At 40.8% G+C, this 17397-nt stretch overlaps 1 protein-coding gene across 1 annotated transcript in view; it reads left to right on the top strand.

Moving 5' to 3' along the window:
- taf2 (TAF2 RNA polymerase II, TATA box binding protein (TBP)-associated factor) overlaps positions 1-17397 on the top strand; it is an 84846-nt gene that overhangs the window by 49596 nt on the left and 17853 nt on the right. The window contains exon 23 of the mRNA XM_052022623.1: positions 1502-1611. Coding sequence (XP_051878583.1) covers positions 1502-1611 — 110 coding nt within the window. The remainder of the gene's footprint in view (positions 1-1501; positions 1612-17397) is intronic.

The following is a 17397-nucleotide window of genomic DNA, read 5'->3' as shown; positions in this document are numbered from 1 at the left end:
ACTGTAGTGATGATGGAACCTTTACAGTCAATTTGCACACAGCAGGGTCGTACAAAGAACAATGTGATAATGACCAGATAATATTGTTTTTATGCTTCAGAGTCAGAGTTGTACAGCATTGAAACAGCCCCCCCCCCCCCCACCCCCACCCCCGGCCCAATTTCTCCAAGCCAACCAGGATGTCTATCTGAGCTAGTCCCATTTGCCTGCATTTAGGCTACTTCCCTCTAAACCTTTTCTATCCACGTACCTGTCCAAATGTCTCTTAAACATTCTAATTGTACCCGCCTCTACCACTTATATCCTTCTTTCAGGTCACCCATCAGCCTCCTATGCTCCAGGGAAAAAAGTCCCAGCCTTCCCTTGTAACTCAAGTCCTTCAGTCCCAGTAACATCCTTGTGAATCTTTTCTGCACCCTTTCCAGCTTAATGACATTCGTCCTAAAGCTGGGCGACCAGAACTGCACACAATACTCCACATGTGGTCTTACCAACGACTTATACAGTTGCAACATGACGATCCAACTCCTGTATTCAGTGTCCTGACCAATGAAAGCAAACATGCTAACCACATTCTTTACCACCCTGTCTACCTGTGTTGCCACTTTCAGGGAACTATGTACCTTTATTCCTTGGTGTCTCTGTTCTACAACAGAGTCCAGGGCCTTACCATTTATTGTGCAAGCCCTGTTCTGGTTTAATGCGGGCAAATGGGACTAGCTTGGATGAGAATCTTGGTCGGCATGGACCAGTTGGGCCAAAGGGCCTGTTTCTCTGCTGTATGATTCCATGACTATCCTCATCAGTCCTTGCCTTTCCAAATGCTTGTAGATCTGTCTCTCAGAACCCCCTCCAGTAACTTTCCCACCACTGATATTACACTCACCAGCCTGTAGTTCCCCGGCTTGTCCTTGCAACCCTTCTTAAATAAAGGCACAACATTAGCCATCCTCCAGTCTTCTGGTACCTCACCTGTGGTTAAAGATGATGCAAATATCTCTGCCAAAGCCCCTGCAATTTCTTCCCTAGGTTCCCACAAGGTTCGAAGATGCACTTGATCAAGCCTGAGGGATTTATCCCACGTAATATTACCTTAAGACCACTGGCACCTCCTCTGTTGTAATGTGGATATGTTCCAATATATCACTATTCATTTCCTTCAATTCCTTAGCTTCCATGACATTCTCCACAGTATATACAGATGAGAAATATTCATTTAACAGCTTGTGCATCTCCCGTGGCTCCACACATAGATGATGAAATTGATCCTTAAAGGAACCTATTCTTGCCCTAGTTACTCTTTTGGTCTTAATAAACTTGAAAAGTCTCTTAGGATTCCCCTTTATCTTACCTGCCAGAGCTGCCATATTGTGAAAACAGTTAAATGAGTACCAGCCAGCGGGTTGCACAAACCTTTTGGCGTATTTCTCCAAAGTACTGTCATCAAACTATCGTGAATGTTTGTAACTGAAAACCAATCTTTCTGTTTCACATCTTACAGGCATAAAGTTTTGAGCATGCTCAACAAAAATCCCCCTTTCACCAAGAATGCAGACTCTTCCTTGTGCACTGAGGCATTGGTGGATCAGCTCTGGAAACTAATGAACTCAGGTATGCAATCCCTACAGATGAGACAGTTATTTACGACATGTTATTTGGTCATTTTCTTCTTTGTGGTCTGTTCAATGAAGGATTATTATTTAAAACCTCTAATGCACCTTAAAGTAAACTTCAGCAGGATGCCAAGCCCTTAGGCACAGTAGCTCCATTCAGAGGCCAGGCTTGGGCAGTTGCTGACCATAGGCCTGACTTGCCCTGTCCAGTGGCCAGGGTGTGGGTAAGGGGTCTGTTAGAGCATAGCATATGAAAGTGTGGGTTAGGGGTTAAGAGGTCAATCAGGAGAATGGTACAGTCTTAGAGGTGAACTGGGGACTGGAGACCAGCACTTCATATTAGATTGGGTTTTCAGGGGTGGAGATTGGTAAATTGGCATTTAGTAGAAATCAGAAGCAGGAGACCAACACTTGTTACAGGGATAAGGAACCAGTAGCACATCCAGGAGAACAGGCGAGTGCAGAGAAAGCCCAGCCAGTAGCTATGTATGCAAAGTCATGTTGTCATGGTGCTTAATGGCAAGTGCCCCAAGGGCAAGTTCAAGACCAACGAGAGCATTGCATAATGAATACCATGCATTAGGAGTACAAGAGTAACTTAACCCAGAAGTGACCCGCCAAATTTCTGGAGTGACGCAGAAATTTGTTGTTATCACGTTTCACAAAAAAAAAATGGACTTTCTGTTTCGAAGTGGTGAAAAGATACCCTCGTGCAATTGAATTTCTTGGCATATTTACTTTAAGAGTTGAGAGTAATAGCTTTAATCAACAAACAATTAGTTTCTAGAAGTATTCTCTTTAATTTCAAGTACATTTTGAAATATTTTGCCATACCATTTCAGCAGTTATACTTACCTTGATTGAAATGTAGTGCATCCCACTTTTGTATGGACTACATTAACAATCAAAGCGAACACTTCCTGCTAAGTAATATGTTAGCATCAAACTCTTGGATTGCATTGCCAGGTGGATGAGATGTTTATCGTGCATATGTGACAAATCAAACATTAAAAATAATATTGATTGTTGAACTGCCATCCTTTTTGTTCATCTTTCCCCTTTAGGGCCACAATGTATTTAAAGAAAATGGTTTAAGAGTGCAAACTACTGTTTCAAAAAATTATAACTATTGCAGAGACATTGTCAACAGCTGCTAAATTTAAAATTCACATAATATTCCAAACTTTATATTCATGAGATGTAGAGGTTGCTGGCAAGAAGAGCATTTATTTCCTACATCTAATTGTCCTCAAGGAGAAGGTGGTGAGATGACACCTTGAACCACCTAAAACTGTATCTTAAAGGTACTTCAGTAATGTTGGGTAGAATTTTGATTTAATGCCAATGAAGGAACTGACAATATGTTTCCTGGAGAGAATTAGGTGGTATGTGAAAGCAAAATGGAAAGTAATTGTACTGGCCTGCAGTTGTTCACAGGTTTTTGGATGGGGCTAACAATTGACAAGACTGTTTCTCCTGGATGAAATCCAGCTTCTTCAGTGCTTTTGGAGCTGTATTCATCGAGGCAAATGGATTGTATTTCATCACACTCCTAACTTGTGCTTTGGAAATGGTGGAGAATGCAGAAAATGCTTTTGTTCTCTCATGACCTGTTGCAAGGCTGTACTGGCAGCTGTATCCTCAGAGCCTGGTTAGTTGTGGTTCTGTTAAATAACACCTTGTTTTTGGTTATCATCTAGGTGTGCCTTTACATTTAATGACTTCCATGTGGTGTTAAGCATAGGATAATGATTTGTTAGTTAAGAAAAAGGTGATGGGTGTTAATCAGCACCACATGATTCTCCTGATGCTATGTGACTTCATGTGGTCTGTTACTTTTTTTGGGGCCTCTCCCTCCTGATTGTGCCGTTACCCCTTGTAGGTCTGGGGATACGACAGATCCAGAAATGGTGATTGTGATATCTGTGTCTTTGAAAAGTATATTTCTGATCCTGGGACTGTCAATTTTGACAAATCCTTGATGTTATTGAAGAGAATGTTGCATGATTGACTGGGCTGGATTTACCTTTGTCATATCAGAATCCACTGTGTGGGTTTGCAATGGATGGCCTGTCCGTTTTTTCTTATTCCTATTGTAGGGTTTTATTATCATTCAATATGACCATCTAACTTGCTTAGACCAATTCAAAAGGTAGATCAGTGGAAAATGTTGCTGAGAATTTGGAATTGCATTTAAGCTAGACAGCGTCAGGATGGCTGGTTGCCTTCCTGAAAAGACATCATTGAACCACAGCTGGGGTTCCTTTCAAGAACCTGGTAGTTCCATTGTTACCTTTTAATCCCAGGTCAGTTTAATTAACTGAATTTAAGCTTCTCTGCTGCCATGGTGGGATTCAAATTTGAGGCTTCTTTTCATCAATCCATATCTCTGGAATTGCTGTTAGTAACATACCCACTCACTGTGTGCAAGATACCATTATACGCAGCAATCTCTTGTCAAGTGTAGCTCACTGCTGCTATGACAGCAGCAACCTTTTGATTACTGGAGGTTTTCGCGCTATGTCTGGTGGTCCTCAAATTGTTCCTACAAGAATTTGACAAGTTGTGTCTTTCTACTGTTCTCCAGATTTTTATAGGACATACAAGACTCTTTACCAATACAGTTTATCATTGTGTGTCAAGTTTCAAACAAAATATTTTTCAAAGTTGTTCTGAATTTAATAATTTCAAATACTCTGGTAGTGAAATGGTTATTCTTTTTACTTGTTAACTGTGTTTTCTGATATGCTCAATAAAAATGTCAGTCACTGGGGCACCAGAGGTTCTGGCTAGGTTTAGTTTTCAGTGTTTTATGTTATGAAAGTCTGCTCCAGATGTTTTTTCTTTCAATGTAGCAACTTTCAAATTGTTGGAAGCAGTTGCTTTGAAGTCTGTTCAATTTTAGACATGAGTATTTTGTTTACTTGGTTTGATGGTTTCAAACAAATTTAGAATCCAAGATTTAATGGAAAATGAATTTTATGTTTTTGTAATCTCAAAAGTTGACGATGTAATGACTGAGCAAGGCTTTTATGAAAGTTTTCATTTAGTAAATAGACATAAAATGAAGAAACACTTGATTTCTAGAAGAATATTAATTATTAATAGGAAGTGAAATATACAATGATTGCTTTGATCATTGAGCAGAAGGAGACTTGCAGATTTTTTTTCTATTGCTCAAACCAACTCTAGATAAAGCACACTTGCTGAACCGTGGTTTTGCTCCAATCTTCTATAGCTGGTTAAAAGTAAATTTTAACTTGAGAAATGATAATACATTCAAAAGTCTAATGACTTTTGTCATTTTCAAAAAGTCCTGCATAACAGCCATGGCAGGTACACTGTAAAATATAGACACACTTGTGCAGGTGGCTTTCAATATTGAGACCATGTGTTCAAGATCTGCTCAGCAACAAATTAGTCTGCATCTTAAATGAAATACATGAGTTACTCCAGTTCAGTTTGAAAGCTTCTGAAAGGTAGGTTACTGACTTAGTTTGGATCTATTTGCATTTGCTTATGCTTTTGATTTTAACTGCATTTCATGAACTAAGTCTGTCTTTAGGATCAGTGTCCCAGTTTGTTCCTTTTGTAATGCTGTATTGCAAGCAGACAGTTTAATAAATTCTCCTTAGTTTTGCAGTTAAAATTAGTCATGTTAGATTGACACGGTAATGACTAAATTTTCTATGCAGTATTTAGTTTGTTTAATAGTTGTCTGAGTTTTGTGTGCTAATTTATTTTTTTAAGGACAAAAACTAATTCTGAAAGTTTAAAATCATAAATCTCTCAAGAGCCAGGAGTCATTAATAGAATTATGCGGTATTGACATAAAGGCAATTTCCTGCAAAGGAAAGGAAACAATATTTTATCATAATATTTTGTATTATAAGAATTGTATTATAATTTCTTGACCAATTTCAACTTTTATACTAAGTTGCCTGTCAAATCGTTATTCATCATACCATTACATAATTAGCATCATGGTCTTTGCAAATCATTAAACCCTATTACTCTTACTGGACTGCAGTTTAACTTTATATTTTCACAGCAAATGCATGCATAGGAATGATTATTACACTTTAGTCCATTGAGGTTATGTGGTTTACCCTGAAACACAAGCAGTTTTGTATATATATCAATACTTGCATAGATGGCAAATCCAAGTTTCCACAGCTTGGCGTGCAGATTTCTAGGAATTGCCTAGAATTTGTCAGTTGACACCTGGAAATCCTCAGGCTACTGATTATTTTTGAAATACTTTGTGCCTTTGTAGGGGATGATAGATTTATGAAATCTAACTGACAAACATAGGCTTTGAAAAATGAAGAGCTGCCAAATTGCATGTTCCTGGTGACCGAGGAGGTCAGCCATTGAATATGGTGTTCTATAAATTATATGGTCTAAAATGAACAAAATTATTGACCTTGAAGAAGGAAACTAAATGTTTTCAAATATACTCATGTTGCCTAGCCTATTTGCTTTGTCATAATGACCTAAAAGGAAAAACTGTTGCAAGTATATACTGATGTTTTGGTTAATGTACAGTACTCTCTTCAGCTTCACTGATCCCAAGTAATGCCATTCAGTATCATTTAGCATTATGAAGCATCTGGAAAGGTGCCTTTTCACTTTTTGATCATCACACAGTTTTGTTGGTTCTTTTTATTTATTCTTGGAATGTAAATGTTGCTGGTGAGACCAGCATTTATTTCCTAACCTGTTTTTCCATTGAGGAGGAGATAATAAGCTGCGTTTTTGAGTAATTGCAGTCTGTGGTTGGGTTTGCCACTATTGAATTCTAACAATAAGGTGTAGGTTGTTGGTGAGGCTTGCTCTGGGTGTGGCTCATGGGCAGAGCCACAAGTCCCGTTGTATAACGAGATCCCGGGAGCGGCACAAGTTTATCGGGCCAGACTGTCTCCTATAACCATTGGCATTGTCTGAAATTATATTATATGAGTGAAAGACAAATAAGAAAATAGAACACAAGATCTGACAGATACCCATTCCAGGCATCTGAATTTTATTTTAAGGGAATGCAGTCCTCAAAATGTGTTCTGTTACATTTAGAGGCAAACTCTAAAGGCAACACTCCAATCTATTAGGGGGGGGGGGTGGGGAGGGGGAGACACTTTCTTTTAAAAAGAAAGCAATTGTTCACATTTTCCTCTCAAGGCAAACATTTGTTACTACCCTGATGTTGGAAACTGGATACATGTCTTCCTCTTCAAACTTCAATAATTACTGTGCTTCACAGTATTAGCTTTATCTGGGATTTCCTTCACGTGTATGAGCCTTTACCAAGAGTAAAATCTGGGAAGAAGAGAGAAGAAATGGTAATTCAAAGAATGTTACAGCCCATTGTTGCCCTACCAGCTCTTTAAAAGAGTTCTTTGAAGTTGCATTTAGTGCCAGTGAGAGGTCAGTTCTGTACCCCAGTTTTATATGGAGACCTATTTGCTGATGATTATTGTGTCCCAGTGTTTTATAGTGATAGATATGTGCCAACTATTACCATATTCGAGTTTTATATGGAGATAGACATGTCCTTATTAGTATTATATGCTAGTAGACCCATGCCCACCAGTACTGTACCCCATCGTATATGCCTGATCTGTGCCTACCAGTAATGTACCCAGCATTATATGGTGATAGACCCATGACCACCAGTATCGTGTCCCAGTGTTTTATGGTGACAGGTCGGTGCCTACCATTCCTGAACCCCTGGATCTTGAACTCAATAGGCAGCTGGATTTGTAATCAGGCCCAAAAGATTGTACTGGGCCCAGTCTGGTCCCTTGGTTTCTGGGTTCCTGAGGCCATTTCTGGCAATGGTGAGTCCCATGGGCCAGCATTGAGTGGACCGCAGAAGTGGTGCCTCAAGAAGGTGGCATCCATCATTAAGGACCCTCACCACCCAGGACATGCCCTCTTCACGTTACTACCATCAGGGAGGAGGTACAGGAGCCTGAAGACCCACACTCAATGATTCAGGAACAGCTTCTTCCACTCCGCCATCAGATTTCTGATCGGTCCATGAACTCATGAACATGACCTCTTTATTCCTCGTTTGCACTATTTATTTATTTTTGTAATTTATAGTAATTTTTATGTTTTGCACTGTACTGTTGCCACAAAACAACAAATTTCACGATATGTGTCAGTGATACTAAGCCTGATTCTCATTGTGAAATTGAGCAGAATGTTGGGTGGATCCAGGGAACCAGATTGATAGCAGAGGGAAGTGTGAAGTGGTTCATTTTGGTAGGTTAAATATGACGGCCGAATATAGTATTAATGGTAAGACCCTTGGCAGTGTGGAGGATCAGAGGGATCTTGGGGTACAAGTCCATAGGACGCTCAAAGCAGCTGCACAGGTTGACTCAGTGGTTAAGAAGGCATATGGTGTATTGTCCTTCATCAATCGTGGAATTGAATTTAGGAGCCGAGAGGTATTGTTGCAGCTATATAGGACCCTGGTCAGACCCCACTTGGAGTACCGTGCTCAGTTCTGGTCACCTCACTACAGGAAGGATGTGGAAGCCATAGAGAGGGTGCAGAAGACATTTATAAGGATGTTGCCTGGATTGGGGAGCATGCCTTATGAAAACAGGTTGAGTGAACTCAACCTTTTCTCCTTGGAGCGACGGAGGATGAGAGGTGACCTGATAGAGGTGTATAAGATGATAAGAGGCATTGATCGTGTGGCTAGTCAGAGGCTTTTTCCCACGGCTGAAATGGTTGCCACAAGAGGACACAGTTTTAAGGTGCTGGGGAGTAGGTATAGAGGAGATGTCAGGGGTAAGTTTTTTACTCAGAGAGTGGTGAGTGCGTGGAATGGGCTGCCGGCAACGGTGGTGGAGGCGGATACAATAGGGTCATTTAAGAGACTTTTGGATAGGTACATGGAGCTTAGTAAAACAGAGGGCTGTGGGTAAGCCTAGTAATTTCTAAGGTAGGGACATGTTCAGCACAACTTTGTGAGCCAAAGGGCCTGTATTGTGCTGTAGGTTTTCTATGTTTCTATGAGACTTGCTGCCGTTCTGCAGTCTGGATCACCATGCTCTGTAGAGATTTTGCATTGTAAACAGCGTGGTGTTGTACGTGTGGGAGTTGCCACTGAAGAAGACGTAGCAAGTTGTTTCTGTGCACTGTTTACATTGTACATGCTGCATCCAATGGTGGAGGGTTTTTATGCAGTAAATACAAATTTTGAACTCAATGTTAGATATGATATTTTCCACTGTTAATTACCATTTGTGCCCTTGCTAATTTAAACAGCATTTTATCAGATATTCCTTCATTCTAATTATCAAGAAAATTACTATTGCTGTTCATAAGTAAACCAAAAAGAAAGTAAGAAATGGAATCTGTAATTGGCCAAGCAGTCTCTTAAGCATAATTTGCCAGTAAGTAACTAAGTTCATGGTTACTCTTGTACAATAACCATTTTCCTACCTGCTTGCCATATGTTTTGATCCCACTGATGTTTAAGATTTTTTTTGATCTTGGATACACTCACCAATTGAGTGTTCACAGCACACAGGTAAAGAGTTCCAAAGAATTCAGACATTTTAAGTAAATATTTGTTTCTGTGGTACTGGATAGTAAATATTGTATTCTGAGACTGCACCCTCAAATTCTAGATTCTATAACCTGAGAAAACAGCCTCTCACGATCAATTCTGTCAGTCCCTCCCGGAACCTTCTGTGTCCCAGTGAGATGATAACTTGTTCTTCTAATTTTAGTGAATGCGGGACAATTTTCCTCAATCTTTCCTCATAGGAAACACCCAGGAAACTGGTGAATCTGTGCTTCACTGACTGCAAATTAAGTATATCTTCCTATAGGTTTAGAAACCATTGTTGCACACACTGCTCCAAATGAAGTCTCACCAAAGCCCCTTAAAATCCCAAGACTTCCTTCCTATTGTAGTATAACAGCCTTGCCATGAAGGCCAACTTACATTTGCCTTCCTAATTGCTTGGTGCAACTCCTTATTTGCGTTGCAATTCATAAAGCATCCTACCTAGATTCCCCTGTGTGCCAATATTTACTAGTTTGCCACTGTTGAAAAATGCTGTATTCCTGTTCCTCTTACCATGAACAGTTTCCCACATCCTGCTCCATTTCTAACCTTCTCACCCACCTGCCTCACCTTTACCTCTTTGCAGACTGTCTTTTTTGGATGGGCAAGGGAACTGTAAATTTATATCATTAGCAAATAGATGTGTTGAATTCTATCTTTATCACTGAAGTCTATTAATCTCTATCCATGCTAACATGTTATTTCAACCCTGATAGTACTGTAATCTGTTGTGTAGTGCCTCATATGTCTTCTGAAAACAGCAAGTTATTGCATCCACTAGCTCTTCACCCTCCCTGATCAACTCTACCCATTACTTTATCAGAGTTCCATTAGCTATTCTTAAACAGAATTTTCCTTTCAAATCTCCTCATTAGTTGTGTAATCATATTAAGATTTTCCGAATGACCTGTTATCATATTCACAATAATACATTCCAGCCTTTTGCTGTCATCTGATTTTAAACTATCTGGTGTATATTTTCCTGTTTTCTCTCTCCCTCTTTTGAATAGCAGTATTACATTTATAATCTTCCAATCTGCTGACATTGCTCCAAGATCTAGGCAATGTTCACTTTTGCATCCACTGACTCCACTACTCTTAAGTTTACAACTCTGGGATTCAGCTCAGCATGTCTGGGAGGTTTCTTGGCCTCTAATCTATTTAATTTCAACAGTAGTTTCTTTAGTGACACTAATTTATTTACATTGCTCAGTGCAATTAGACCATGGTTCCCTCCTATTAAAGTAGTGGCATTCTTTCCCCAGTCATAGATTATCAAATAGAATGAATACGCCTGTACACTTCCAAACACTGGGTGTGGCAGGAAACTGAATATGTGCCAACAATCAGTCAATTGCTCCTTTTTAATATGATCAGATCTACTTTGTGGTACCAAGGAGGATGCAGAGTCTGTAAAGGTTTAATGAAAGACACTTTATTCATTTTGGTGGGAAGAATTTAAGGGAAAAATGTTGAGATGGTGAGAGAACTAATGAATGTTGTTATACAGTGGGATCTGGAAAAGCTGGTACATGAAAAGTAGAATGATAACATGCAGGCCCATCAACCAATTAGACAAATGGTGTGTTTACTTTTTTGCAAAAGGGTTGGAGTACAAGAATAAGGAAGTTTTGCTGCAAATGCACAGGGCTTTAAGGAGTACCATATATTTACTCAAAAGATTATGATACCTTGGAATTCTCTACCCAGAGAATTGTGGGTCCTTTTATTGAGTACGTGCGGCATCTTTGGGCACGAATGGAATCGAGGGAGTTGGAGATTGGCTGGGAAAGTATCTCTATGGTTGAGCATGAGGTGCGATTTTATTAAATGGCCATACAATATATTGGTTAGTTTCTCCCCAGATTCCCCAACTTTTGATGGAACTTACTGTCCTGATTATTTGTAGGAATTGCAGCAAACTAGGAGCAGAGACTTGTTGGGCTTGACTTGGCCTTCACGGTTAGCCAAAGCTCGCTTTTCATCTTAACAATTTATTAATGCTGCCAGGATCTGCACACAGCCAGATTTGGAGAGACTTAGCATAGACTCTTTGATCTTTCCTCCCCCATGAGCTCTCCATGGATTATGGGGCCTAAAGGGTAGCAAAAGAATCCTGTGTTCACGGGGTGATGAGATGAATTGTGAATACTGGCAAAAGCAATAAAAGCTGATACTTCATAAAATTGGAGAGGAAATGCTACCACAACTCCATCTGTATAGGTTGTAAACTAAAAAGTTCTGGAGCATGTTTTATGAGGAGAAATGTATCTTGGAGTCAAGGCAACAAATGTTCCTGTTTCATTTTGCATTGTGACCAGGTCATCTACCTTGGTGGGTTCTACCTTTATAGCCCAATTGGTGTTTTATTTTGTCCTGAACGTAAAGACTACTCAGTTTCTTTCTGCTCAGGAAACCAGTGTGACAACTGGGGCTTATTAGGGCCTCTTGATTCTGTGATTATTGTTGGGCATATTTTCCAGTGTTGCCGATACACTAATTTGCATCACTTGGCAAATTAGCAGAACCTTGCATATAAACCATTATTTTAGACCATCTTACAGTCTTTGTGTTCTGATCATTCAGTTCAGATTCAAGGATGAATGAGTCTAAAAGATCTTTGGCAGTTACTGGGAGTTTACTATACCAGCACCTGCAGTATGGATCATAATTACACTTGGTGACCAATTCTTCGGCATAAATATGTATCTGCATTCTATTTTCATCATTTCTGAAACTTGGTTCATTTGCACTTTATGAGAAATTAAACATGTTTGGTAAATGAATACTGTTGCAGTTGGTTCTATGAAATATTGTTTCAGTAATGGAGAATTTACATTTGTGATTTTAAAAAAAACAACCTTAATTTGATAAATAGTAACACTTGCACATATGCGAGATGTTAAACAATTATCATGATAAAGCTGTATTTTATTTTAGAAGTTCACTTTGCAAACCATTGAACTGAAGATATAATTTTAATGCATTATTGCAGTCTAATGCATTGTGGAGACACAAGAGATTCTGCAGATGCTGGAATCTGGAGCAACACACACAAAGTGCTGGAGGAACTCAGCAGGTCAGGCAGCATCCATGGAGGGAAATAAGCAGTCAACGTTTTGGGCCAAGACCCTTCATCAGGACTGGAAAGGAAGAGGGCAGAAGCCAGAATAAGAAGATGGGAGGAGGGGGAGGAACACGCGCGGGCAGGGGATAGGTGAGTTCAGGTGATAGGTGAGTCCAGGTGAGAGGGGAAGGTAGTGGGTGGGGGAGGGGAGAAGATGTAATAACCTGAGAGGTGATAGGTAGAAGAGGCCAAAGGCTGAAGAAGAAGGAATCCGGTAGGAGAGGGCAGTGGACCTTGGAATAAAGGATGGGGGAGGAGAGGAAATGCCCCCCCCCCCCCCCCCCCCCCAAGGCGGGAGAAGGGAGCCACAGGAATAAGAGAAGACATACATTGTGGGTTTTTTTGAAGAGTTCCTTTGCAGCCAATAAGTATCTTTTATCTTATGAACATGATCTTATAAATATGTTCATAGAAAAACCAATGCAGAAACCAACTTAATATTCAAAATGTTCACTAGCAAAACCCTTTGAGACCTGTGCATTTCAGAGCTATTGCACTGATAGGTAAGCATCTATATTCCCTATTTATTTACAAATCAGATCAGAAAAGACAGTAGCCTTTTAAGTCCTCTAAAGATCCATTCTTCCTCCACTTCCGAGCCCTTTGTGATATCCATAGGCATAAGGTTGAGCTGTCATGTGTAACCTGAGGGCTCTTCACCCTACCTCAGAACTTTCTTCTGCACTTCCAATTTTGTGGGGCTTTATCTAAACACGAGAAGGGTTGAATCAAAAGTTCACTAGAAAGATCAGATCATTATTATCGCTTTCACAATAAACTCTGCCCTTTTCCCAGTTAGTCCATATTCTCTTGTTCAGGCTAAACCAAACCATACAGAACTTACAAAACGTTCAACCTCAAGCTTGGCTTCAAACCCCCAGGTCTTGCTCAACAAAATTGCATTGATCCTGCAATATCACCTATTTTTGCTTCCATCTTTGCTCTCAAGAAAAGAAAACCTCATCCATGATTTTGTTAAATCTGCACCCATGTTTCCAGCTCCTTATCTGCTGTTCTTGCATTTTCACTAAATGTCAAACTGTCCAGAATAAAAACACTAAATGTTCTAAATACTCAGCAGGTGAAGCAGCATTGTTGATCTGGAAAATTAACTGTTCCTCTCTCCAAAGACAAAAACAGAAAATGCTGGAAACACTTAGTAGGTCAGGTAGCATCTGTGGAAAGAGAAACAGGGTTTATGTTCAAGACGTGTAATTCTAACTGGGAAAGAGTAATGTCAGTTTCAATCTGCCATGAACGTGTGGGGAGGGATGGATAGGACAGAGGGAGTATCTGTAGTAGGCTCAGACAGGCAGAAGTCAGAGAGTGGGGATAAAGGGGTCCTTTTCAGGATGGCTGCTGGTGATGAGTGGAGTTCTACAGGGATCAGTGTTGAGACCGTAACTTTTCACTTCATACATTAACGATCTGGATGAAGGAACTGATGGGATTGTGGACAGTTTTGCAGATGATACCAAGATAGGTGGAGGGGCAGGGAGTCTGCAGAAGGATTTGGACAGCTTGGAAGAGTGGGCAAAGAAGTGACAGATAGAATACAGCATAGAGAATTGTGGGGAGAATAAAGGTGGAGACTATTTTTTAAATGGGGAGAAAATTCAGAGGTGCAAAAGGGACTTGGGAGTCCCAGTTCAGGATTCCCTCAAGGTTAGCTTGCAGGTTGAGTTGGTAGTAAGGAAGGCAAATGCAATGTTAGCATTCATTTCGAGAGGACTAGGATATAAAAGCAAGGACATACTGCTGAGGCTTTATAAGGCATTGCTCAGACCGCATTTGGAATATTGTGACAAATTTTGGGCCCCATATCTAAGGACAGATGTGCTGGCCCTGGAGAGGGTCCAGAGGAAGTTCACAAGAATGATCCCAGGAATGAAAGGCTTAACAAATAAGGAGCATTTGATGTCTCTAGGCCTGTACTCAATGGAGTTCAGAAAGATGAGGGAGGATCTATCGAAACCTACCGGATACTGAAAGGCCTGGATAGAGTGGACGTGGAGAGGATGTTTCCATTAGCAGGAGAGTTTAGGATCTGAGGGCACAACCTCTGGTTAAAGGGATGTACCTTTAGAACAGAGATGAGGAATTTCTTCAGCCAGAGCATGGTGAATCTGTTGCCACAGAGGGCTGTGGAGGCCAAGTCATTGGGTGTATTTAAGGCAGAGATTGATAGGTTCTTGACTGGTAACGGGGTTAAGAGTTACAGGGAGAAGGCCGAAGAACGGGTTTGAAAAAAATCAGCCATGATTGAATGGCAGAACAGGCTCGATGGACCGAACGGCCTAATTCTGCAATATCTTATTGTCTAAGACCAGGGCTGCTGTGAGGCCGTCTTGTCACCTTCCAACTATTCCCATTACAAAAGTGTAAGATGTTTTGCAAATAGCAGATAAATGTGTGTTAATGGAAAGGAGAAAAGAAAACTCAGCCAATATCACAGACTGATGACTTGCAGCAGAAATAGCCAATTCTGATATTAGCAGAGAAAGCAAGTTATAGTAAGTAGGTGAATTAAATATTGAATCCAGAAGGCTATAGTGTTCTAAGATATAAGACGAGGTGTTGTTCCTCAAGATTGCATTGGGCATCCTTAGATGTGCAAGAGGCCACAGACTAACAGGTCGGAATATGATGCAGAAAGTAAAGTGGCAGGCAACCAGAAGCTCAAAGTGGCCCCTGTCGACTGATTGCTGATGCTCCACAGCATGGCCACCCAATCTGTGTTTGGTTTCTCCAGCTTAGAAAGACCACATTGTGAGCACCAAATGCATTACACTAAATTTGAGAAGTGCAAGTGAATCATTGCTTTACTTAGAAGTTTGGGGTCTTGGATGGTGGGGAGGGAGCAGGTAAAATGACAGGTGTAGCATCTTCTCTGGTTTTATGGGTAAGTGGTGTAAGACCTGGGATTAGTAGGAATAGTGAACCAGGGATTCGCAAAGTCCCTAAGTGCTGAAAGGGGAGAGTGCGATGTGTCTGGTAGTGGAATCTCGTTGGAGCTGGCGGAGATTATGGAGGGTGGTGAGGTGGAAGGTGAGGATGAGGAGAACTTTATCTGTAGTCTGTCCAGAGAAGATGGGTGAGAGTAGAGGTGAAGGAAAAAGATGAGATACAGTCAAGCATCAACAGTTATGGCAGAGGGGTAGCCATGATTCAGGAAGAAGGAAGGTCTCATATTGGAGGAAATACAATGGAGATGAAGGTACTGGAAGAATGGGTTGGAGAAAGCAGGATGGGATGAACTATAGTCAAGATAGCTGTGGAGTTTGTAGGCTTGTGACGGATGTTTATGGATTGCCATCTCCTGAGATGGAGACAAAGAAATCCAGAAAGAGAAGATTCAGAGATGGACTATGTGATGAGAGCAGGGTGAAAATGGGTAGCAAAAGTAATGAAGTTTTTGGGTTATTGATGTAGGAAGCAGTGCCAATGAAGTCATTGATGCACCCAAAAAATAGTTGAAGAGGGCACAAGTAATACTGAAACAGACTGTCCTGCATACCCCACAAAAAGACAGACTTAGCTTGGGCCCATGTAAAGTTTCCAGAGCTATACCTTTTAATCTGGAGAAAGTGAGTGGCATTGAAGGAGAAGTTGTTCAATACGAGGAGGAGTTTAGCCAAACAAATCAGTGTATTGATGGAGGGGATTTGGTTGGGCCTCCAGTCAAGAAAGAAACCTGGGGCCCTCAGACCACCTGATGTGGGATGGAGGGGCAGAGAGAACATCCAAGTTGAAGCTGAGCTGGTTAGGACCAGTGAATTGGAAATTTTTCCAGTTCACAGTTATCAGAAGTATCAGGATATAAGTGGGAAGGGACTGGACCAGGGGAGAAAGGATGGAGTCAAGGTAGGAAGAAATAGGTTTGGGGCAAGAACAGGCTGAAACCTTGGGCAGGTCATTCACTTCTGTTTGTGGATTTTGGGCAGGAGGTAAAAGCAAGTAGTGGTGATGTGGAGCACTACAAAGCTGGAAAGATGTTTTTGTTTTAAGAAAAGATTTTGAAATTCACTTCCATCAGTTGCAAAGCAGCAATAGCAGGCTCCCGTGTGTAATGCCACTCTGTATCAGGAACAGGAGGATTAGGAATTTAAATTAGAAGCAACTTTCTTTTCCTTCTCTTACCTGCAGAAATGGTCCTTAAAGAGTCCCATCTTATGTAACGAACACTCACCTATCAGGTATAATGGTGAGGAGTAAGTGCATGCTATAATGATGGGAGCAGGGAGTCACAGAATCCATACAAGGTCAGAGGAACTGGGTTGAGTTTCTGAAGACCAATGTGTGGAAGATGTAAGCTTCTTGTGCAAAGGACAGTTATAATAGCGGGAAACCAGGGAGGTGTCGTTAAGGGCATGACTGCCTGTGTTTTTGGGTGTTGAGTGGTATAGGCAAATTCCCTCTCCAGGTGTGAATGCAAAAGTCACGTTGACTAAAAATTGAAGGCTTCCCACTCACTGATCGAGTTCTTGTTGACTTCTACACTGTAGCAGTAGGCAGCAAAGTGTAATATATGGCACATAACAGTAGAAATTGGCTCCAAAGTTCCTGACATCATGGTCACAGGAAAACCGACATTTGTGTGCGCTTGTATTTGTGGTTTTGAGAGGACACAGTTGAGAGTGAAGACTATCTTGTGGAAGGATATCGTACAGGGGTATTGCTGCTGAGGGAAGTGTTCATTAGAGGTTGCCTCCCTGTGAATTTCAAGTGGAGAAGATTTTTGGTACCATTTCTTTAGTCAGATGTCTTTCGGCTATTCTCCTGCTGAACGTGGAACCACTTCTCACTTTGCTGGATTTTTTCTGGCCACTTACTTTTGAGGGGAAGCCCATTGAAATGACGTAGTGACAGATCCCAGTTTGGATCAGATTTGTTTGTTTTGCCAAGAGTTATGAAGCAGTCTGCCTATGGCTTTGGGAAAGATATGTCTGACCTTTTCAATGATGATCATTTTGAGCATTCATCATTAAATGCTGCTGCTTTGAGGCACAAATTAAGATTCAGACCAATATGGTTGAAAATCTCACCAGAAATAAATTCTGTTATTG

Source organism: Pristis pectinata, chromosome 9, assembly GCF_009764475.1.
Source record: "Pristis pectinata isolate sPriPec2 chromosome 9, sPriPec2.1.pri, whole genome shotgun sequence".
Classification (NCBI taxonomy): Eukaryota; Metazoa; Chordata; class Chondrichthyes; order Rhinopristiformes; family Pristidae; genus Pristis; species Pristis pectinata.
This window is presented reverse-complemented; position numbering and strand designations above follow the sequence as displayed.